Source organism: Octopus sinensis, linkage group LG3 (genome assembly GCF_006345805.1).
Source record: "Octopus sinensis linkage group LG3, ASM634580v1, whole genome shotgun sequence".
Taxonomy (NCBI): Eukaryota; Metazoa; Mollusca; class Cephalopoda; order Octopoda; family Octopodidae; genus Octopus; species Octopus sinensis.
Window position 1 is genome coordinate 125048551 of NC_042999.1, and position 24655 is coordinate 125073205.

The 24655-nt window shown below is 36.1% G+C and overlaps 2 protein-coding genes across 5 annotated transcripts in view; one reads left to right on the forward strand and one right to left on the reverse strand.

The window, feature by feature from the left end:
• LOC115209348 (threonine synthase-like 1) overlaps positions 1 to 20344 on the forward strand; it is a 78352-nt gene extending 58008 nt beyond the window's left edge. For all 3 annotated transcript variants that reach the window (XM_036501258.1, XM_036501259.1, XM_029777717.2), the window contains 5 exons: positions 9988 to 10090; positions 10540 to 10705; positions 16209 to 16460; positions 17686 to 17776; positions 19371 to 20344. In XM_036501258.1, the coding sequence (XP_036357151.1) occupies positions 9988 to 10090; positions 10540 to 10705; positions 16209 to 16460; positions 17686 to 17776; positions 19371 to 19708 (950 nt within the window). In that variant the 3' untranslated portion in view covers positions 19709 to 20344. The remainder of the gene's footprint in view (positions 1 to 9987; positions 10091 to 10539; positions 10706 to 16208; positions 16461 to 17685; positions 17777 to 19370) is intronic.
• A 1899-nt stretch (positions 20345 to 22243) lies between these two features.
• Positions 22244 to 24655, reverse strand: part of LOC115209728 (inositol monophosphatase 1) — a 32153-nt gene continuing 29741 nt past the window's right edge. For both annotated transcript variants that reach the window (XM_029778227.2, XM_029778226.2), the window contains exons 8-9: positions 23704 to 23855; positions 22244 to 22353 (exon numbers count right to left, since the gene is read on the reverse strand). In XM_029778227.2, coding sequence (XP_029634087.1) covers positions 22247 to 22353; positions 23704 to 23855 — 259 coding nt within the window. In that variant the 3' untranslated portion in view covers positions 22244 to 22246. The remainder of the gene's footprint in view (positions 22354 to 23703; positions 23856 to 24655) is intronic.

Sequence of the window (24655 nt, forward strand, 5' to 3'; positions counted from 1 at the left end):
CTTTCCATGCTAGCATGGGTTGGACGGTTCAACTGGGGTCTGGGAAGCCCGAAGGCTGCACCAGGCCAGTCAGATCTGGCAGTGTTTCTACAGCTGGATGCCCTTCCTAACGCCAACCACTCCGAGAGTGTAGTGGGTGATTTTACGTGCCACCGACACAGGTGCCAGACGAGGCTGGCGGACGGCCACGCTCGGATATTGTTTTTTATGTGCCACCGACACAGGTGCCAGGTGAGGCTGGCGAATGGCCACGATCGGATGGTGTTTGTTATGTGCCCACAGCACGGAGGCCAGTCGATGCGGTACTGGCTACGGCCACGTTCGGATGGTTTTCTTATGTGCCACCGGCACTGGTACCACAAAGATACAAATTCCATTGATGTTCATCTATTTTGATTTGGTTTGATTTTCACTTGCCTCAACAGGTCTTCACAAGTGTCACAAGAAGGAAGGTATGCACAGGTGGACTGACTACGTCCCAGGTAGGGGCCACGGGTTATGGCCTCACTAGTCTTGCCGGGTCTTCTCACGCACAGCATACTTCCATAGGTCTCGGTCTCTAGTCATTTCCTTGGTGAGACCTAAAGTTCGAAGGTCGTGCTTCACCACCTCGTCCCAGGTTTTCCTGGGTCTACCTCTTCCACAGGTTCCCTCAACTGCTAGGGTGTAGCACTTTTGCACACAACTATCTTCAGCCATTCTCGTCACATGACCATACCAGCACAGCCGGCTCTCTTACACACCACAACTGATGCTTCTTAGGTTCAACTTTTCTCTCAAGGTACTTACACTCTGTCGATTATGAACACTGACATTACACATCCATCGGAGCATACTGGCTTCATTTCTTGCGAGCTTACACATATCCTCAGCAGTCACGGCCCATGTTTCACTACCATGTAGCATGGCTGTATGTACACAGTCTGCCTTTTACTCTGAGTGAGAGGCCTTTTGTCACCAGCAGGGGTAAGAGCTCTCTAAACTTTGCCCAGGCTATTCTTACTCTAGCAGTTACACTTTCAGCACACCCACCCCCGCTACTGACTTGGTCACCTAGGTAGCGGAAGCTATCAACTACTTCTAGTTTGTCTCCCTGGAACGTGGTAGAAGTTGGTCTCTGCACATTTCCAGTGTTTATTGTTCCTGAGCATCTGCCACAGACAAAAACTATTTTCCTAGTTAGCCTTCCTTTGACATTGTTGCACCTCTTATGTGTCCATAGCTTACACTTGGTGCACCTTATAGAGTTTCTACCTACACCTTTTTTACAGATCAAGCAGGACCATCTACCTGAAGTCGTTTGTGATTGGTCCACCTTCCTACTTATTAGGACTTTGGTTTTGGCTAGGTTGATTCTAAGGCCCTTCGATTTTAATCCTTGTTTCCACACCTGAAACTTCTCCTCCAGTTCTGATAGTGACTCAGCAATTAGAGCAAGGTCATCAGCATAGAGGAGCTCCCAGGGGCATCCTGTCTTGAATTCCTCCATTATTGCCTGGAGGACTATGATAAATAGGAGGGGACTGAGGACTGAACCTTGGTGGACCCCAACCTCTACCCGGAATTCTTCACTGTACTCGTTGCCAACCCTCACCTTACTAGCAGCGTCTCTGTACATGGCTCGTACAGCTCTCACTAACCATTCATCTATCCCTAGTTTCCTCATTGACCACCAGATAAGGGATTGGGGGACCCTGTCAAAGGCTTTCTCCATGTCAACAAAAGCCAGGTACAGGGGCTTATCTTTGGCTAGGTATTTCTCCTGCAGCTGTCTTACCAGGAATATAGCATCAGTAGTACTTTTCCCTGGCACGAACCCAAACTGCATCTCATCTAAGCTAACTCTCTCTCTAATTAATTGGGCTATAACCCTCTCCGTAACCTTCATTACCTGATCCAGCAGCTTGATACCCCTGTAGTTATTTGTATCTAGGGCGTCACCTTTACCTTTGTAGCAGTTGACTATTATGCTGCTACACCAGTCATTGGGTATGACTCCTTCGTGTATCACCTGATTAAACTATACAGGTGACTAGGCTATAGCCGACACTACCAGATATTTTGAGCATCTCTGCAGTAATTCCTGATGGGCCTGGGGCTTTCCCTGTTTTCATGCTTGTAATTGCCTTAACTACTAAGAAACTGTTAACTTGGATTGCTGGTCCCTCTGTTAGGTCGACATTCGGCAGTTTCTTTATCCCATTCATTTTCCTCATTCAGCAACCTTTCATAGTGGCGTCTCCAAGCCTCTCTCTTTGCATCCTCATTTAGCGCAAGTGAACCGTCATCCTTGCGAACACATTTCTCTCCTACCACGTCATGATTCTCTCTCACACACTGTCTTGCAACACGAAATACCTCAAGTCTTTCATCCTCACGGCGCAGGATATTGGCAAATTTTTTCTTATCTGCTTCCCCTCTGGCTAGATAGACCTGTCTCCTAGCTTCCCTTCTGGCAGTCTGATACACTTCCCTGCTACCATATCTATATATATATATACTATATATATATATATATAAATTGCTCTGGCTTGCTCATATATATGCACATTTATGGTCAGCCTTGACCAGTCCCTATTAGGTATTCTGTAACACATTTAGCTCCTGTACATGAGAGGGAAAAAGGTTGAAAATTACTACTCTATAGGATCTAGCACTTGACAAGTACTTTATTTTATCAATTGTAGAAGGATAAAATGTACAGAAGACCTCAGCAGGATTTGAACTCAGAATGTAAATGATCATAACTACATATCACAGCTATTTTATTCAATGTTCTAATGACTCTGTTAATACACCACCATCAACTTAGTATCATTCTAAATCAATTTCCAATGGCTGACATCTTACTGGATTATGATCCACAGAACCAAGCCCTAAGATGTCTCATTAAAGAATATTGTTCTGAAATACGATATGGTTTACTGCCTTCACATCACTAATTTGGATATTTAGTGAAAGCAAGCAATGAGCAAACATTTTCCCCTTGAACACAACTGTAAAATATTTTTTTTCTAAACTTCAATGCACATGGAGATATAAACAGAAAGTAAATAGAAAATCAGTTGTTGTTCTTTAACCCCAGGTCAACTCTCACGGAAGAGGCTATTTTTTGTCAACCACAATCATATATATATGTGTGTGTGTGTGTGTGCATAGATGCACATTAAATATAAAAGTGTTTTTGGTATAATGTATCCAGGTACAGATATGGCTGTGTGATTAAGACATTTGCTTCCCAACCATGTGGTCTGGGGTTCAGTCTAGCCACATGACATCTCCAGCAAGTGTCTTCTACTATAGTCTCTGGCTGTGGATTTGATAGACAAAAATTGAAAGAAGCTCATCATATATGTGTGCATGCATGTATGTATGCATGCATGTATATATGCATGCATGTATGTATGAATGCATGCATGAGTGGGTGTGTATGTATTTGTATGTGTGTCTGTGTGCACATGTCTCCTTGTGTTGGCATTACGTGACAGTTGTAAATAGGTATCACTGTCATACAAGCAGTGTCCTTCATTTCCAATCTTCCATGAAAACATGTCCAGCCATGGAGAAATGTCACCTTACTTAGAAACATTTAAGGGATGGTAACAGAAAGGACAATTAACCATAGAAAATCTGCCTCAACAAATTCTGTCCTACCCATACAAGCATGGAAAAGTGGAGATTAAATGATGATGATGATAGGCAAAGGTATCGCTGTGTGGTAAAAAGCTTGCTTCCCAACCACATGGTTCTGGGCTCAGTCCCATTGCATAGTACTTTGGGTAAATGTCTTCTACTATAACCTCAGGCTGACCAAAGCTTTGTGAGTGGATTTGGTAGATGGAAACTGAAAGAAGCCTGTCATATCATCATCATTATTTAACGCCCGTTTTCCATGTTAGCATAGGTTGGACGGTTTGACTGGGGTCTGGGAAGCCAGGAGGCTGCAGTCTGATCTGGCTGTGTTTCTACAGCTGGATGCCCTTCCAAACGCCAACCACTCCATGAGTGTCATGGGTGCTTTTTACATGCCACCAGCACAGGGGCCAGAGGAGGCTGGCAATGGCCACAATCGGTTGGTGTTTTTTATGTGCCATAGGCACTGAAGCCAGCCAAGGCGGCACTGGCATCGGCCATGTTTGGATGGTGCTTTTTACGTGCCACCGGCACAGGTCATCAATGTGTATATATTTTTGTGTGTGTCTTTGACCTCCCCCACTACTGCATGATAACTGGTGTTGGTGTGTTTATGTCCCCATAATTTAGTTGTTTGCCAAGAGAGATCAACAGAATATGTACTAGGCTTAACTACAAAATAAATACTGAGGTTGGTTAATTCAACTAAAAGTTCATCAAGGCACTGCCCCAGCTTGGCCACAGTCTAATGACTGAAACATGAAAATGATAAAAAAGGAAAGATGTCCAGGATAGTATTATCTTGGATATATATGTCTCTTTTCCCTTTTAAGACATTTAGGTGTAATTTGAGTGAAACTTGGCTGCTATTTTTAGAAGATAAAATGACCACATTAAGGCTTTTTCTCATCTCATATTCTTTCTATAAAATCTCAATACTCACGTAAATAATAACATTCTTACTTGGATGATAAAAAGAGAGTGTGAATTATTTTTTATTATGCATTAAATTGTATAGCTCCATTATTGTCCACTTTCATGACTACTGCAATTGTATACTACTGAAGTTGTTCAGGTTTGCTACACCTGAGAATAAATCTATATTTTCCATAGGGCTATTTACTGGTTGCAAATTCTCCCTGTGTGAAGCAGGTTTGTAGGTCTTGTATTTTTTATGAGGATACTCTAACACTCTATACAAAAACACATGCGCGTACATACATACACACATGCATAGACACACACACACACCTGCACATAGAAAATATTTGTCTGAATGTATTTGTGTATGTGTGTAGTTGGAGGTATGACTATTCACTTCTCAACCACATGATTTCCAGTTCAATCCCACTGTGTGGCACATTGCCAAGTGTCTTCTACTACAGCCCTGAATTGAACAAAGTTTTGTGAGTGGATGTGGTAAGTGGAAACTGAAAGGAGCCCAACCTGTGTGTGTGTGTTTGCGCATTTGTGTCTCTTTATTTTGACATTGTACGGTAATTGTAAATAAGTTATCATACAAGCAGTGTCCTTCATTCCCAGCCTTCCATCAAAATGTCTGACAGTGGGGAAACATTACCTTGTTTGGAAGCAGTTGAGGGTTGGCTACAGGGAGAGCATCCAGCCATAGAAAATCTGCCTCAACAAATTCCATCTGTTATATATAGAGAAATTCCATCTGATCCATGCAAGCATGGAAAATTAGTCCTAAAAATTATGATGGTGGTGGTGGTGGTGGTGGTGGTGGCAGTGGTGGCAGCTTGCTAGTAGCAAGTATTTGGCTTGTGTGTGTGAGAGAGAGAGAGAGAGAGAGAGAGATAAAGTGAGAATCAGCAATGAGCTCGACAAATTTACCATTCAGTTTGGGGTTCATTGAGGCTGAATTTTCAGCTACACTCCTGCTTGTTATTGTTTGCCAAGTTCTAGCTGAGAAATCCAAGACTGGGAGCCCATTTGAACTTTTGTATGCAGATGAACTTGTTCTTATAGCAGAATCTATAGATCTTTGAGACGAAATTCCACACTTAGAACCTTAAAGGCCAGATTACTGTGCTGGGCAAAATTCTTAGCAGCATTTCATCCATCTGTACAATCGATCTGAGTTCAAATTCTGCTGAGGTCGACTTTGCTTTTCATCCTTTCAGAGTCAATAAAATAAGTACCAGTTGAGTATTAGGGTCGATATAATTAATTTGCTGGCCTTGTGCCAAAATTTGAAACCATTATTATTATCATTATCATCTTTCAATTCTGTTTCCATTTCTTGCTGTCTTCCTGACACATAGGACAGAGAAACTCACTGTATACATTGGTAGGCCCTTAAAAATAAACACCCTAGATTATTCTTTTATGAAGTCATGTGATAGAGAAGAGGGGAAGAAAGACAGACAGAAAAAGGCAAAAAAAAATAATAATAATAAAGCCAAAAAGGAAAGAAAATTCACAGCAACAACTCAGTATGTTTGACATACCAGTCAAAACAATCTTTTGCACTTCTTGCGTGGAGGGTAAGCCAGGGATTGATCTTAAATAATTTTCAGTTCATTTTTGATCATTCCAAGTGCTCCTACAATCACTAGTATTGTAACTGCCTTGAAATGCTTTCATCCTTTCGGGGTTGATTAAATAAGTACCAGTTACGCACTGGGCTCAATGTTATCGACTTAATCCCTTCCCCCAAATTTGAAGCCTTGTGCTTCCAGTAGAAAGGATTATTGTTGTTAACATTCTTTTTATTCGTGTCACGTGTAAAAGTACCATAATCATTGCCTACATTTATGTTGTCATATAAGTGAGATTTAATATAACAACATATTTAGTTGAACTCTTACAATTATTATTATTACTATTACTTCTCTTGCACCACGTAAAATGCCATGGATTCATTTGTGCCATTTTCTAAGCAACATCAACTATTTATAGCAATCTATTGGATACTATTCTTTATTTTTTTCTATTTTTTATGGCATGATAACAGTTTAGAGGTTTCCAGTTGAAAGAGTGAAAAACAAAGGTTTTTGTAGTTGTTGTTATTGTTTGTTTTTCTTTAGCTATATTGTTGTTTTCTTCCCCTGTGAGAATGGGAAGAAGGCATTGAAAGTCAAAGTTGTCACTTGTTTTTACTTGAAATACTACAAATGAAACAAAGAAATGAATCTAATTCAATAGTCTCTCTCTCTCTCTCTCTCTCTCTCCTCTCTCTATATATGTCTTTATGTGTGTGTGTTTATATATGTATGTGTATATGTGTGCATATATGTGTGTGTGTATATATATATATATATATATATATATATATATATATTATATATATATATATATATATATATATAAAATATATGTCTGTGTGTATACACATTTGAATTTCCATTTCTCTCTTTTGTGTGTGTGTGTGTGTGTGTGTGTGTGTATATATATGTGTGCATGCACATGTGTGTGTGTCTGTGTTTTTTTTTGTTTTTATTTCTCTTCTATTTTCTCTATTGTGCTCTCCTGTTTTGATTTGATTCTAGATTTTCACAGCTAGTTTTCCTGAAAGAAGATATTAGTTTGCTATAAATGCATGCAACAGTTACTGAATGAATTCACACATTATTAGTTATCCTAGCCAACCGAGTGTCTAATGCCAACAATAACCAAGTATATAAAGCATTGTTCCTCCTGTGGCTTTGTTATGTCTTGAGGCAATTAATTCAAATGTTTCTATTGCAGAGGAGATAGCAGATCAGGAGAACTCAATAGTGATAAATATTAATCCTTTTGATTAATATTTTCAATTAACTCACCTGAGATTGCCCCTGATTCTATGATAAACTCTATCTTTTAAAATGTTTCATCCAAACTTCATGTTAATTTAATGTCCCCAATACAAGTTTAACTTTTAGCATTTAAACCAACCGTATCCAACCCAAATATTTTACCTCTTTTATGTTCAAACCAACCAGATTCAACTTCTCACACTTACCTTGCAATGTCATTCTAAAAATAAACAGTCACAACATTGAGATCTCAAAGCTACAAGATAACATGTGAATAATTCAGAGCAATGTGGATAGATTAGCATCACAACTGACAGAGTAATCAGGGTGGGTGCTAAAAGGTATAAATGACAAAATGGTTTTATAAAATTTTTTATTATTTTCAAAATTAATTGAAACAAATGCAGTCTGTTTCAACAGAAATACAATACTAAAAGAAAATTAAACTCTTTAGAAATTGACTAGCATTGGACAACTCTTAATTGTTTCCTGCTTAAGCTATTTCAGTTGTAACACAATCTAAAGAGAGATATTTTTTTCTTTGTCTCAGGGGAAGTAATACAGCTTAGTCTGAGAGAAAGAGAGAGAGAGAGAGAGACAAAGGGAGGGAGAGTGAGGGGTGAGGGTGATCTACGTTTGAGGTGAATGTGATTAATATTGAAGTTGAATCATGTATAAGTAGAGAAATAATTCTTTTGTTATGTGGTTATGAGGATTGACATCATTTGATTATTTGGACTGTTTGCTACATGGCCTGGAAGTTAAATACATTGAGCATCATAGAAAGAGTTGCAATAAATGCAACAGAAAGCAGAAACCATTATAATAGCAGTGACAGAAGAAGTTTACAGCATAATAACGGGGTTACATTGGATTTATGAATGGGGCTTAACCCCATAATTCATCATCATGATCATCATTTTAACATTCACTTGTCCATATGTTGGATAGAATTTATTGAAGCAGATTTTCTTACAGCTGTTTCCAAGCAAGATTATATTTCCTCTTAATCAAGGCATGTTTTTGCAGAATATTGGAAAGTTAATAACTTGGCTATAAAAAATAAAAATAAAAAACAAGAAGAAAACTCTTTAACAAAGGTGTCTGAGCTACTGAAAGCAGTTATGGAATAAAATAAACATGTGTTATGTTTTACATGATGAATGTTTCGGTTATGGTTATTCAATACTAAAGATTAGCCTTCAAATTAATTATGACTGTAAGTTCGAATTTAGTTAATTTTTTTTTCAACTTCAATCCAACTTGAAGTAGGTTAAGTTATTTTTATATGTCTTTGATCATTGAATGATTGCCCAAAACTTGTTTTACAAGGGTATATATATCACTGTACTGGGAGGAATCCCTCTCTTAACCTAGTACTGTTTATTTGATAATGGCATTTGCTTTGGGGATTTGCTCTACTGACCACTCTAGACATGGAGATTGGTGAGTATGCTTTTTAGGGTATCTACACAGAATTTGACTCAGAACTAAGACAGCCAGAACTAATACCACAAGGCATATGGTCCAACATTCTTAAAGTTCTGTCAGTCCATTGCCTTGGATTGGTAACTTTTCTATTGACTCCAAATGGATAAAAGGCAAAGATGACTTCAGTGAGATTTGATCTCGAAATACCAAGCGTCAAAAGAAAAACAACAAGATATTCTATACAATGCTGTAATAACTGCCAATTCAACACCAGATTATTTAAATATTCCACCCATCATTTCCACACATTGTTCCTCAAAGGGTTTTTGGGGTAGAATCCTCAATAAAGTCCTATCAGTTGCAACTGTCATTACATTTTCTGCTACATTCCCAAGTCTATGTGTCAGATTTAAATTCTAGGCATTATTTTTAATGAAGAATTTTACTATTGAAAGTCTCAAGAATGAGCTTATTAAAACTTGGTTAAAAAGAAAATGTAAGGTTAACTTTTCAAAAAATTAAAATTTTTATCCCAATAATTTATTTCAGAAATTTAGACATATCTAGGCATGACTGTGTGGTAAGATGCTTACTTCCCAACCACATGGTTTCTGGATTCAGTCCCACTGCATGGCACCTTAGGCAAGTGTCTTCTACTATAGCCTTGGGCCAACCAAAGCCTTGTGAGTGGATTTGGTAGACAGAAACTGAAAGAAGCCCATCGTATATGTATATGTTTGTGTGTTTATCCATCCACCATCACTTGACAACCTATGTTGGTATGTTTATGTTCCTGTAACTTAACAGTTTGGCAAAAGAGACCAATATCATAAGTACTAGGCTTATAAAGAATAAGTCCTGGGTTGAATTGTTCGATTAAAGGTTATGCTCCAGCATGACTGCAGTCAAATGACTGAAAGAAGTAAAAGAAAAAAACCATCTCGAAACAGTCTTTTAAAGATGTCTTTACAACATCCACATTCCACTTTTATTGAGGAATTTCTCTAATTGGTCAATAATTATGTTATATTTGTTATTTGTCTATATATTCAATCAATAAATAGGTTCGTTACTGTGTTTTAGTGTGATTCTCTAAAATAGAGAAAAATGTTTCTTTACTGTGAGTGGATCTGAAACATATTTTATAAATTATTTCTTATTTCAGAAGTTGATGGAGATTTTGACTTCTGCCAGAAGACAGTAAAGAATATTTTTCAAAACAAAGAATTGAAGGATCTTCTTGAATCAAAATATAATTTATCTCTCAGGTTAGTGTAATGCTCATAGATTTTATTTCCTTTGGTTTAAACTAGATTAAAGATGAACTTCTTATTTAGACACAAGTTCACAAATTGATTTAAAAATAAAATTAGAATATACAAAGCAGATAATGGAGCACAATGCAGTCCTTTTTTTTTTTTTTTTTGAACCCTTCTCAAAAGCAGAATTGTTAGCAAGCTGGACAAAAATGCTTAGAAGCATTTACATTCTGAGTTCAAATTCTTCCGTGATCAACTTTGTCTTTTATCCTTTCAGGGTCAATAAAATAAGTACCAATTGAAGACTGGGGTCGATGTAATTGACATATCCCTTTCCATGAAATTGCTAGCCTTGTACCAAAATTTGAAATCAGTATAAAGAAAAAGAAAAACCATTTTGTCTATTATTTATTCACAACCAGATGTCACTGGTAAACAATGATTTGTTTCTTTTCCAGTGCAGCCAATTCTATCAACTGGGGAATGCTTCTACCACAAGTGGTGCACCATATTGCAGCTTATTTGAACATGGTTAAAAAGAATGTTATTTGCTTTGGTGATCCTGTTAACATTTGTATTCCAACTGGAAACTTTGGGAATGTGTTGGCAGCATATTACTCTAAGGTAAAAGCATATACAAACTTCTGTACAATAATCATGTAAGTGTCGTGCTTAATGTAAATACATCATTGAAAGGTAACAACATCTCTTAATGTACATGCCATGTTTAAAAACTGTATATGTGTTTGCATGTATGTCTCTTCTATTTTTTAATAATTATAAATCTCCCACTGAGGTGGGAGCTGGTTTCTAACAAAGATACAAAGCTCCATCTTTGGAATGTAGTTAACACAGACAATTTCACATTTTAAACTTGAGAAAAATCTTGCATATTTTTACTGTTGCACTCACATATTGTACTTGTAATGTATGAATTAGCCAGTCAATTTCTCTTTCTGAAAATCCCAGTTTATCCAGATTCTCCTTTAAGCATTTACTAACAAAACTTAGTGTTCCAATTATTATTGGTTTGAATATGAATTCATAGTCTGGATATAGAAGCTGGAAGTTTCAAAGCAGTTGTCCATAGATGTCCTCTTTTTCTTTGATTTTCAAAGAGATATTTATATCTGCAGGGCAGCTAATCTCTATGATGGTACATACCTTTGCTCCTCTGTCCCCTAAAACAATATCCAGCCTATTATGTTTGCATTTGAGAAAAGTTTTGATGGGAATATACCACTAGTATTCCGTCAGTTATTGTTTAGGAATGTATTCCATAACAGAGGGATTTTCTAAGTTTATTTCAGGACAGTCTTTTTTGCGGATGGCATTGTTTTAGTGACAACATCATGCTGCATAGGAGGGTAGTATCATGACAACATTTTAGAACAGCTGCTAATCACATGCGTTATGTCTTCCACAGAAACAAGACATAGCCTACAAAGGAAAAAATGGTATAAAACAATGTAATCTTCTCTTCAGGGAAGTGAAGAAATGAAACTCGTCAATAAGACATTTTATCAGAAAATGATGGATATGTATAGTGATTAACTGAACGCTATTAATATTGTTTCAAAAACATTATAGGATATAATGTCAGAGGTAGCCTATAGAAAGAGGAGGGATAAAGTAAAGAAAAACTAAATAAATGAGAAGTATATGACTATATGTATATACTTTTTTCTAAACATCCCCTTGTAAACACGTTTATAGAGCGTGCATACCAATGTAAACATTGGCAGAAATACACCTTTAGTTCATATGATTTCTATCATATATAATTTAAACATTAATTTTCTTCTTACATTTCACATTCACTAGATATATATATTTTCCTAGTCTATAAGGTTTTATTTAATATACATAAAGTCATATACTTCTCATTTATTTAGTTTTTCTTTACTTTATCCCTCCTCTTTCTATAAGCTACCTCTGACGTTATATCCTATGACGTTTTTTTGAAACAATATTAATAGCGTTCAGTTAATCACTATACAATCCATCACTTTATGTTAAAATGTCTTATTGACGAGTTTCATTTCTACACTTCCCTGAAGAGAAGATTACATTGTTTTACACCATTTTATTCCTTTGGAATAATACCAGGAATATCTTCGAAACATGTGTCGGAAGTAAAAGAATTTGAATAACACTGCGTTTAACTCCATTTATTTATTTATATGTATGTATGTATGTAGGTATATCTATGTATATATGCATATACTTGCTGACGTACCTGGTAATTTCCAGGAAAGCAGGGCTTATCTCTTGGTTCTGTTCTCATAATAGTTTCGCTAATCCAATAACAACAATACAAAGTTTGTAGCTCTTAAAACGGTTTTTGTGCATTTACAGAGAATACCGAACTGTCTTACATGGGATCTTGTTTTTAGGAATTCCCAATAAGTTATGAATTGTGAAGTCAGTTATGTAATAACATGAAATTAGTTACCCGATAGTAAGAATTCAAATAAAGTAGCCCTGAAAAGGGGTTTAATGCATTCCAAGAGTAAATAGAACTTAGGAAGAAATACTAAAAAGGTATGTATACTAAAATCGTGAAGCATGTTACGTAATAACAGGCTAATCAGATGTGAGATAATAACAATTCAAAGTAAATAACTCTGAAAAGGGCTTTTGTGCATTCCCAGAGAATATTACCCTCAATGGAGCTAGTATTGGTATATTCATGAATAAGTCAGTAACCAAAATATGTGGATCTATTGTTCAGGAAAATACCATTTACTTGTTTACTCTAACAGTTCAGATACTAAGAATTAAGCATACTCAATTTGATTTATACCAAATGATTTAGGAAAATGAATGGGTTATTTCCCTTTGCTATTAAAATGAAATATATTAGATATATAAGGATCCCTTCCAGGAGCGCTATTATCGATTTTTTTTTTCAACAATGCCATGAGGTTTCTAGACATAAGTTTTACTCATGTGTCAAGTTTCATCAAAATTGATAAAATGATGTAGGAGGAGTTAGTTAACAACTCCACAAACACACCCACAGACATAATTTCCCACACATGTAGTAGATATATATATGTATGTATGCATGTATATGTATGTATGTATGTATATGTATGTATGCATGTATATATATGTATGTATGTATGTGTATATATATATGTGTGTGTGTGTGTGCATGGTAAGAAGCTGTATATATACACCCACTACACTCGCGGAGTGGTTGGCGTTAGGAAGGGCATCCAGCCGTAGAAACACTGCCAGATCTGACTGGGCCTGATGAAGCCTTCCAGCTTCACAGACCCCAGTTGACCCGTCCAACCCATGCTAGCATGGAAAGCGGACGCTAAACGATGATGATGATATATATACATATATATATATATATATAATATACACACACATATGTGGCTGCATGGTAAGAAGTTCTAGGTGCAGGCATGGTTGCATGGTAAGAAGCTTGCTTCCCAACCACATGGTTCCAGGTTCAGGCCTACTACATGGCACCTTGTGAGTGGATTTGGTAGGTGGATTTGCATGAGCATGTGAGTGTGTGTGTGTTTCTGCCCCACCACCACTTGACAATCAGTGTTGATGTGTTTATATCCTCTTTAACTTTCTAGTTTGACAAAAGAGACTGATAAAACAAGTAGCAGACTTTAAAAGAATAAAAGTGCTGGGGTTGATTTATTTGACTAAAATTCTTGAATGTGGTGCCCCAGCATGGCCGTAGTCTAATGACTGAAATCAGTAAAAGAATAAAAGAATTATTAAGCTAATTTTTGGAACATAAATTACTTGAAATTTTGCTGGAAGGTTTTAATTTAGATTATTTTAAGACAAGAAGGTATTAGGAAGGGCATCTAGCTGTAGAAACTCTGCCAGATCAGATTGGAGCCTGGCACAGCCATCTGGTTCACCAGACCTCAGTCAAATCGTCCAACCCATGCTAGCATGGAAAGCAGACATTAAACGATGATGATGATGAAGACATTTGTATCATAGATCTAGGAGTAGTTTCAAGATGGTTAGTCTCAAAAGGGTTAACCTTGCTAATCTTATCTCTCATTTTTGTAACTTAGAATGAGTGAGAAACCACATGGTTTCAGGTTCAATCCCTCTACGTGACACCTTGGTTAAGGGTCTTCTTAAAGAAGCCTATTGTGTATGTGTGTGTCTGTCTGTCTCTCTGTGTGTCTGTGTGTGTGTCTGTGTGTGTTATGATGTTGATCAACTGAAAGTAGTTGTTCTGTCAAAGGATGAATTAAACTCACCAGTACATGCTAAAGAAAGATTCATCATTTCTACAGTGTTGTTATTTACAGTGGTGAGCTAATCAATCCATGGCTGGTAGATTCAGTTGAATAGGTACCCTGCCTAGTTATAGATAATATGTAGTATCACTAATTGCAGACAAACAGCTAAATTCTCAGCTGGTTGTCTGGTTCAGTTATATATATTCTTTCTCATTAGAAAGACTCATAAATATTATATCAGGATTTAAGATAGCTTAATTCTAAATATCTTTTTCTGAAGAAGTTTGTGATTTTTCTAGTTTGTGTTTAAAAGTATTTATTTTTATTATTTTCATCTTTGCCAAGTAAAATAATATTTTTAAAGTATAAATACAGTTAGAGCTGTTAAAACTATTAACTATTTAAATAGGTAAATAGTTATTAGTTTTAAAGCAGATAAATAAGATAAAGCTGTAGAAACATCCAAGTCAATGGAACTACAGATTTTTCTATCTTTATCTTTTAGTCAGGAGAGAAAGCAGTGCCCATGATCTGTTACAGGGCCTCGAAGATTGATGGGCAAGAGGAAGGTACCTTCAAACCAGGAACCTAATCCAAATATTTGTAACAGAGGGGACTTTGTTAAAGGCCCTCAAGGTGCTGGTGGTGGTGGTGTTAAACCAGGAGATGGATTACAATATTTAGTTTCATTTCTTCTAATCCTAGTCACTAATCTTGTGTCATTGTGGGATTTGATTTTGTGTCTCCCCTATCTAGGAAGTCAACAAATAAGTTGCCAGTGATATTTTGGGATCGACTTGATTGACTTCACTTTTTCCTTATAGAATATTAAGCATCTTGATCAAAAGATGAATTAATAACCATGATATATTTCATCCATCTTCTCTGCCACTATTCCTGGGGGGGGATCGTAGATGTAGAGTCCTCCATAGGGGTCTATCAGAAATAATTATCATTAGACTTTCCAGCTGCATTCCCAAGCACAATCAAATGAAACTATGGATATTATCCAACCATCTTGTTCTTGGTCTCCTGCCAGTTGGCTCAACTTGAAAAAAATCCATTTTGTAAGTCTTTCCTGTGACATTCCACTCACATGTCCATAGTACTGAAGCTGTGACCTCCCAATGTAGAGAAATAGCAGCTCAACCTGGAGAGAGTATCTGATGACCTCCTTCAGAGGAATCCCACTTCAATAGGCAAAATATAAAAATGCATTTATTTTTTTTTAATGTATTCTCTTCTACATTTTAATGCTTTTTTTATTATTCGTCCACCAAATATTCATATATTTAATGTCTATGTTTTCTGAATTGATTTATTTTCTTCGTATTTAATTTATATTTTCCACATTAATTTATGTTTATTATATTTGGCTGCTTACCATATTTAATTCATATATTTTCAATATTTAATTTATGTAAGGTGGCAAGTTGGTGGAATTGTTAGCACTCCAGACAAAATGCTTGGCAGCATTTCATCCGTCTTTATGTTCTGAGTTCAAACTCTGCTTTGCCTTTCATCCTTTCATGGTCGATAAAATAAGTATCAGTTGAACACTGGGGTTGATGTAATCAACTTCCTCCCTCTCCCAAAGTTGCTGGCCTTGTGCTAAAATTTGAAGCCAATATTTAATTTATGTTTTCTTTATTGAATGCATACATTTTTTTTCCAGAATTTATGTTTATTGATGTGTTTACTGTACTTAACTGATTTTTTTCTGTATTTGATATGTTCATCATATTTAATTATACTTACCATACTTGATTTATGTTTTCTGTATCTAGTTTAAATATTTCCCATAATTATTTTAATTTGTTTCCAATACCTAATTTATATGTAAGTATGAATATTTTAGCTTGTAAAATACTTTCTTTTATTTCACCCAGAAAATGGGTATTCCTTTTCAGAAAATCATTTGTGCAAACAATGAAAATAACATTATTACTGATTTCATGAAGACTGGCTGTTATTTCTTGCATGGACGTAGCTTATTACGTACCATCTCTCCCTCTATCGATATTCTAATGCCATCGAATCTTGAAAGATATCTTTACCATATCTCCGGCAACTCAACTCACCTTGTGAAACAGTATAATAAATCTTTAAAAGATCGTGGCTGTTTTCAAGTTAATAAAGAAGTAAGTTAAAGCATTTGTTTCAAACATTGCTATCCATCTAAACAATGTGTTCATCACATACTGTATCATTGTAATTTTTTATAACAATGGAGCCTGGTGCTGCCTCTTATCTTATAAGTTCCTGTCAAACCATATGACATCAGGACAGTATTCAAGAGTAATGCAACACTTTGCAAATATCTCCTTCGAGTAAAACCACCAATAGAAGAGAATATGACCAAAGACTGTGTGTACTCCATCCCATGCAGCTGTGGTAGGTTATACAAAGGTGAAACATGCTGCCATCTCATAATAAGGGTAGAGAAACATCGCAAAGTTGTGACACAGGGAGATATTGATAAATCAGGTATAGCTAATCATGTATGGAAAAATGAAAACCACCTCCCCCTGTGGGATGAAGTTAAATAATAGACAGAAAACACCACTGAAAAATACAAAAACTAAAAGAAGCAGCACATATGCTAGGACACAACAACCTCCTAAGCAGACCGAGTGCAGGTATGAGTAGCATATGGGAGCCTGTATTATGGAAAAATAGGAAAATATTACATTTATAAGCCCTAAAATTCATTCCATAATTGTCCATGGGCATATGGCATAGTGGTTAAGAGTTCGATTCCAGGCAGTGACCTGGAATAATATTATAATAATAATATCTTAGGAATGAGAACCCAGGTTTGAAATTTCTCCAAGATACCTGATGATGCCAAAACAGTGTGTTAACAAGACGAGGACAAATATCCGTCAAATGTAAATAATGTAGCAAACAATCTTCACAGAGTATGTTTGGCTGGAGGGATTGGTTTGGTTTGGTTGAGTATAGGTGTAGTATGTTTGTTGTGAAAAAAAGATTTTCACAATTCCATGTCCCACTATAAAAAAAAAGAATGTTGGATCTCATGCTCTGCCACAATTTTACCAGGTCCCACCAGTGGGGCATATGCCCACGTTGGGAATCATTGCTCTAGGGTTTGCTAAAATAGTTATCAACAAACTGTTGGGATCAATGCAATGACTATATACCCTTCTAATATAAGTCTCATACATCTGTAAAAAGAAATATTTATGGGGATAATTATTTCATTATTTTTAAACATCTTCAGGCTTTTTTTGCGGGGCTCCTTCTTTCATCACATATTATTGAGAATGGGGTTTCCTGCTCCAAACCCATTTCTTACCAATCATTATTAGTCACTTTTTATGTATACTTTTTTGATTTTTATAGATTTTGAATAAAATTCAGTCTGACATGTATGCTGATTGGTGCTCAGAAGAAGATTGCTTGGATACCATTCTGACAACATATAAAACATCTGGTAAATGACAATCATAAACTAATTTTTCTAAACTTTAGTACTATCAATTAATCTTATTATTTCTCAAGTCTTGAAAGCTTTTAGTTTTATCATATTAGATGAAAAGTTGCAATGGCTTTGTTCACATCCCTTTACTTGCATAATAGTTATCCAGTATAAGGCTTTGAAAAACTCACAAAAACTGACAGAAGAATGGTTAAAAAACCCAGAAAGATTCAACTGAAGTAACACAAATTATCTGTAAATTGATCGGTTGTAGCAATGGTTGTTTTACCCCAGACAAACCTAGGGTTAAACATATTCAAGTAAAGAACATCCTGTATTTATCAAGTATAATACACTGCAGATTACATTATCTGTGCTCTTTTAGTATGGTAATCTGTGGTTTGATGGAAACATTACTGTTATTTTTGGCAGGCCTTGCGTCACCACAGAGGGGCTCCTTCATTAGGCATGATTGGTAGTTTGCTAGTTTGTTACAGATATGGAAGTCTCTTATGTGAGACTGATGACCTTGAGTGAAATCATTGATTAAATACATTAACTTGAAAATGCAGTATGACTGCTGTATGGTGAATAACTCCTATTATTATTGAGTGGCTAAATCTGTTTCTGTTCAGCTGTGCTTACCATTTCTAGTAACTGAGATGCTACTTCTGCTGCTTACCAATTTTGGTAATACTGTTAGAATAAAGTAAATATAGTTTTGTGCTACTTGACTTTTTTTAATTCCTGGAGAATAGGAAAAGTTAATATATTAGAAGAAGGACACTATATTTTGCTAAATGCTGAGTCTTGAAGAACTGTAGCGGAGAGAAACGTCCTTAACCAGCCAGGGGTAAGCATATATCTCCTCTCTACAGCAAGACACCTATTACTAGCTTTCTATCATATGCTTGCCTCTCAACAACTGGCATAAACCATTTCCCTCAGTAATACACCCTACTCAATCAAGGGTTTTTTTTCTTGCAAGCAATATGACAACCTCACTAGTGCTAGTGACAACAAAAACTACCTAGTACACTCTGTATAGTTGTTGGCATCAGGAAGAACACCTAGCTATAGAAACCATGCCAAAATAGATATTGGAGCATGATGTAGTCTTCTGACCTGTTGGATCCTGAGAAATTTATTACAACATGGAATACAGATGTTAATTGATGATGACGATAATGATGAATGAACCATGCATCAAAATATTTTCATTAAGCTTCGTATATAGTTAATAGTAGATGAGGAAAAAAATAAGTAAATTCATTTTGTAGGACATCAGTATGATTTTGCCACTAGGTTAACCTAGATTTTGTGTAAATTAAGTTCAAGTCCTGGCTCTTGTGTCAGTTATAGTGTTTGATAAAGCAAAAACTTGCAGACAGCTGAATACCAGAACACCAAAGTAATAAAGCTAGCTCGACTACCTTTGAACTACTGACCCTGCTAACCCCCCCTCTCTCTCCCCTTCTCTCTGGCTAATTTTGTATCATAAGTTATTAAATTTAATAATACATTTAAGATTTATCTAGTGAACACTAGTTACAAATTATGATGTGAAAAGGTAGATAAAAGTATTTTGTACTTTTTTTTTTCTTTTCAGGATATCTTCTTGATACTCACACAGCAGTAGCGAAGGTTGTTGCTGACCGATACCAAAAGTCCACTAATAGTAACGAGCCAATGATTATTGCTTCAACAGCTCATTATATGAAATTTGGTGACACAATACTGCCCACTATTCTTCAAGATCGCCAACACTTTAAAGAACTGCCATTAACAGACATGATGGAAATATTTAAGGAATTACAACCCAGCCCCAAGCCTCATTCAAAAGTGTGTGAAATGATTAAAAAATCCCAAGTCCATTATACAGTATGTAAAGCCTGTGAAAATACTATAAAGAATGAATTACTCAAGTTTGTAGCATCACTATCCTGATAATATATCATTGTTGCCAAGAGGTAATTTTGTCATAGTTTTATTCTCAATCTTAAGTGATGTTTACTTATTAACTTGAGTACTAATCATCACTGTTAATCATAATGTAACTTTTTGATACTGCAAAGGCAGTTGACAGTGTAACATTCAGAGTCCTGTCATTATTAACATCAAATAATAATGACATCTCCTCTAATGTCACTGCAAACATCAGTTACTCCTGACCAACATTCATAACAATTCCTGTAATATAATTCTGTAAATTATTTGTTTTCGTTTGTTGCTACTGTAAATACCAGTTCTTGCCAATTATTATGCTAAACAGTGGTTTCTGTTGACATGATAAATACCCTTTCTTGCCAGCTGACATGGGAAAATCAGTTTCCTGTGGGACTACAAGTGTTTCAAATGCCATCACTAATATTTAGATAGTTTACTTTTGTAAATTCATCTAAATGCAAGCTGTGAGATGTTGCAGGTAAAAGTTCACACAGTAATTAAGTGTCTTAATTCATACAGGACCTTTGGGGGGGGGGTGAATTTCTCTTCATTTGGTTCAATGAAAGCAAAAAAGGAAGTGGAAATATCTAAGAAAATCATGTTCAATTTGAGTAAATAAAGTTCTCATTTCGCTGATTTAGTATATTTCTTTTACATGGCTGTGTGGTCAGACGTTTGCTTTCTAACCACATTGGGTTCAGTTCAACTACATGACACCTTGGGCAAGTGCCTTCTGCTATAGCCCCAGGCCAACCAAAGCCTTGTGAATGGATTTGATAGAGAGAAATTAAAAGATGCCAGTCATGTATGTGTGCCTTGACATTGTGTGATAGTTGTGAGTGTAACTGTCATACAAGCAGTGTTATTTCTAATACTGTGCAAGAACATGTCTAGTGAGGAGAAATATTACCTTGCTTAGAAACAGGTGTGGTTTGGCTACAAGAAGGGCATCCACCCATAGAAAATCTGCCTCAAATAAGCTCTATTTGACCCATGCAAACATGGAAAAGTGAATGTTAAATGATGATGATTGCTGCTTGTTGAAGCAATTATTTTTACTGTTAGCTGTCCCTCATAATATTGATTATCCAAAAGTAAAATAATATGTTAAGTAAGTTAAGCAGAGATGTATTTTCTGATGGAATAACATTTTAAAGTGTTAACTTTATATATTTCATACAGTACTTCATTTCAAATGGATTCATTTCTTTAGGAGCTATATTTGTCATGTCTCTGTATGAGTGTTCAGGCATGAACATGTATTTAACTCAAGCTTTCAATTCTCTTCTCCACTACATCATGGTCCACATACAAATACTTGCCATACAATATGTACATAATAAATATGGTGCTGAATGATGAGCAGATATCAAACTAGGTAAAACTAATTTTTTACAAATCATTGATGAGGTTAATAATCATAAATGTTGTTCCGTCAAAGATAATAACTCAGCTCTGATTATAAAACATTTCATATTTTAAGCTGTGTACTTTACTGAAAGATACAGTACTGATGATTCTATGATTAGTAAATGAACAAGATGTTACTACTGTCATGAAATGGATGCTGCCAACATCACCATCATTGCTGTTATTATTATTTTAACATCTGCTCTAAAGCAATGAGCTGGCAGAAACATTGCCACATCAGAATGAATTTTTTATAGTTTCTTCCAGCTTATTATGTTCTGAGTTCATGTCTCACTAGGGTTGGTGAAATTTGCCTTTCATCCGTTTTAGGGTCAATAAAATAAAGTACCAGTTGAATACTAGTCACCTTTCCCTTTGGCCGAATAACCATGTACTTCTTCTATAGCAAGACCCCTGTCTCTGTTTCTCTGTCTCTTTGTCACACTCTAACCTTTCATCATCTGACTAAAGATCACCTCCTCCAATGCACCATCTCCTCTCAAAACTCCTTGTCTTACAAGTCACTTGGTAACCCTGCTGGTGCTACGTAAAAAGCATCCAGTCCACACTGTGAAGTGGTTGGCCAGCTGTAAAAACTATGCCAAAACTAACCTCATCTGTGCAGGTGCCATGTAAAAATCACTCAGTCCACTCTGTTGGGTGGTTGGTGTTAGGAAGAGCATTCAGGCATAAAGATACAGTAGCTTGGTATAGTCTTCTACCTGGCTGACAACTGTCAAACCGTCCAATCCATGTCAGCATGGAAGGCAGATGTTAAAAGATGATGATGATGATGATAGCGAAATAATTTGAATAATGACACAAGTTTGATTGAAGATGAAACATATATTTAATTTTGAAAATCAGTTATAGATCATAGATTTTGTTTTAATGAATCATGACAAAATTAAAAGCAAGAGATGTTTGCTAACATAATTACTGAACTCTGCACTCATTAATTCTCTTCAGAACTATTCACATCTTTCTATTTTGACCAGAAGAAGCCATCAGAGGATCACTATCAACTCTACCGAAACTTAATGGCTAATGGCAGTAAGGTCTAACCTTCACAACATCAGCAACAAAGAGCAGAGTAACTGTAATGTGTCACTATTCATTTTACTGTTGTTAGTCTCTTTCAAATCCAGGATCTTCCAACAGAGCAGACATTTTTAATGCTAGTGGCATGCTTGATGCTACTAAAACCTTTCGGCTCATTAAATCAAATTTATCACCTGAAAAAAACAAAACAAAATGAAATATTGCATCAGATCAGATTAGATTTGTGTGTGTGTGTCTGTGGGTGCATGTGTATACATACAAGGGGATGCTGAAAAGTTCCTGGCTTTGGGTAAAAGAAAATACAAGAGGCTCAGTTAATTATGATTTTATTCAACATACTTCTTTCTCAGATTCACACACTTATTGCAGTGGTCCTTCAATTTTTCTAAAACCTGTAAAAGAACTCGGAAGGTCAGGTCTCCAAATAGGCCTTTTACAATACCCTTAAAGCCAGGAACTTTCCTCAGCACCCCGCCTTTTATATATATATATATATATATATATATATATATATATATATATATGACTGAAGGTGTTAGAACACTGACACTGCTAGAGTAAGAGCTGAAGGGTTCTGTTGCTGTTGTCAACACATAAAATTGTATACATACATGCTGGCAGCGACTGTATATACAGAGAGAGTCCAACCCATGCCAACATGGATGTTAAAAGATCATGATTACATTAAATTTACCATATATATATATATATATACACGTTTATGAATTTGTGTTGCAAGATTCTTGATGTGAAACCATGTGTTGAAACAGATATTGTTGTATTTAAGAATGGTCTTTTTTGTTTTTGTGAAATAAACACATGCACTATATATTTGTTCTTCACTCATTTATTACAGTTCTTATTATAACTCATGTCCATTGTCTGGAAATCTTGCTCCACTCAGTCCATTCTGTTCTTCTACGATGTGTATCCTTATATGCCTTAGTTCCATCCCCTCCCCCATTGCTGCTGCTGCTACCCTCACCCCAGCTTTTGGTACCATTCCTGTATCTCTGTGTTTGTGTGTATTCGCCCATGTTGCTACCATCATGGTAGCTCTTGTTGTTGCTGTTGATGTGGTCATTGTTGGTTGCATTGTTGATATTGTTGCGGCTGTTTGTGAAGTTAGTGTGTGTTTGTGTGTGTATATGGGTAAAGGTAGCAGCAGCGGCAACATAGGAGGGGATGGGGCTGAGGGGAGGGTCATAGAGTTACTAAGAACAACGACACACTCTCACTAATACAGACGCAAACGCATGTGCATATAAGGATACACATAGAAGAACAGAATGGACTAAGTGGAGCAAGAGCATACACAAGGACAGAAAGTGTTGCTGAAGAGGTCACAGATGTGTGACCAAAGATTTCCAGACAGTGGACATGAGTTAGAATAAGTACAGTAATAAATGAATGAAGAACGAATATATAGTGTGTGTGTGTTTATTTGGCAAAAAAAAAATGACCACCCCAAAATAGAACAATATATGTATGCAGAGAGAGTGAGAGAGAGAGTATTTACTTACCAGAAGGATCTATTACAACTCCTCCTGCTTCTTCCACAATAACAGCCCCAGCAGCAATGTCCCAACAGTGGATGCCATGTTCTGCATATCCATCTTCTTCTCCTTGAGCAACATTACACATATTTAGTGCAGCAGAACCATATGCTCTCAAGCTTTAGAAAAAGAAAAACAAAGCAGAATAGAATACTCACAGAAAAAATTGTTAAGAATTTCTCAGAATCAAATATACATTAGAGAATCTATTAACAAGTTACAGATGATATGAGCGAATTTTCAATGTCTGATATTCAATCCATGACTTAAAGCAGAATGGTTTCACAATATAATATTATACAACATCATATTACATCCCCTCCACAGAAATATATCTCACCATATTGCATTACAATATGCAACACTCTACCTTACTGCCACATATCCTAGTATAAAATTCTATATGACCATACTATCATAAGCTGGTGCATATTAATAATTTCACTCACATGTATTAGAACACAGCCAGAAAAAGAAAAAAATCTACCTCATTGTTACATCATTAGTGTTTACAAGAAAAGCATGAATGTCTCATACTTTCATTTCTTCCTCTTTTACAATTCAATGTCTACATAGGAAATCAATACATTGATCATATCTAGGAAACCTATGTTGTGGACAATTTTTTTCTCCAAGCAACTGATAAACAAGTGATGCTATAATAACTACAAGAATGATGGTATTTGAGTTATCAGACCTTGAATACTAAATGATGGGAAAATTATATATCATCATCATCATCATTTAATGTCCGTTTTCCATGCTGGCATGGGTTGGGACAGTTTGACCTGAGCTGGTAAGCTGGAGAGCTGGACCAGGTTCCACTCTGATTTGGCCTGGTGTCTATGGCTAGATGCCCTTCCTAATGTCAATCACTTTACAGAGTATGCTGGCTACTTTTTACATAGCACCAGTACAG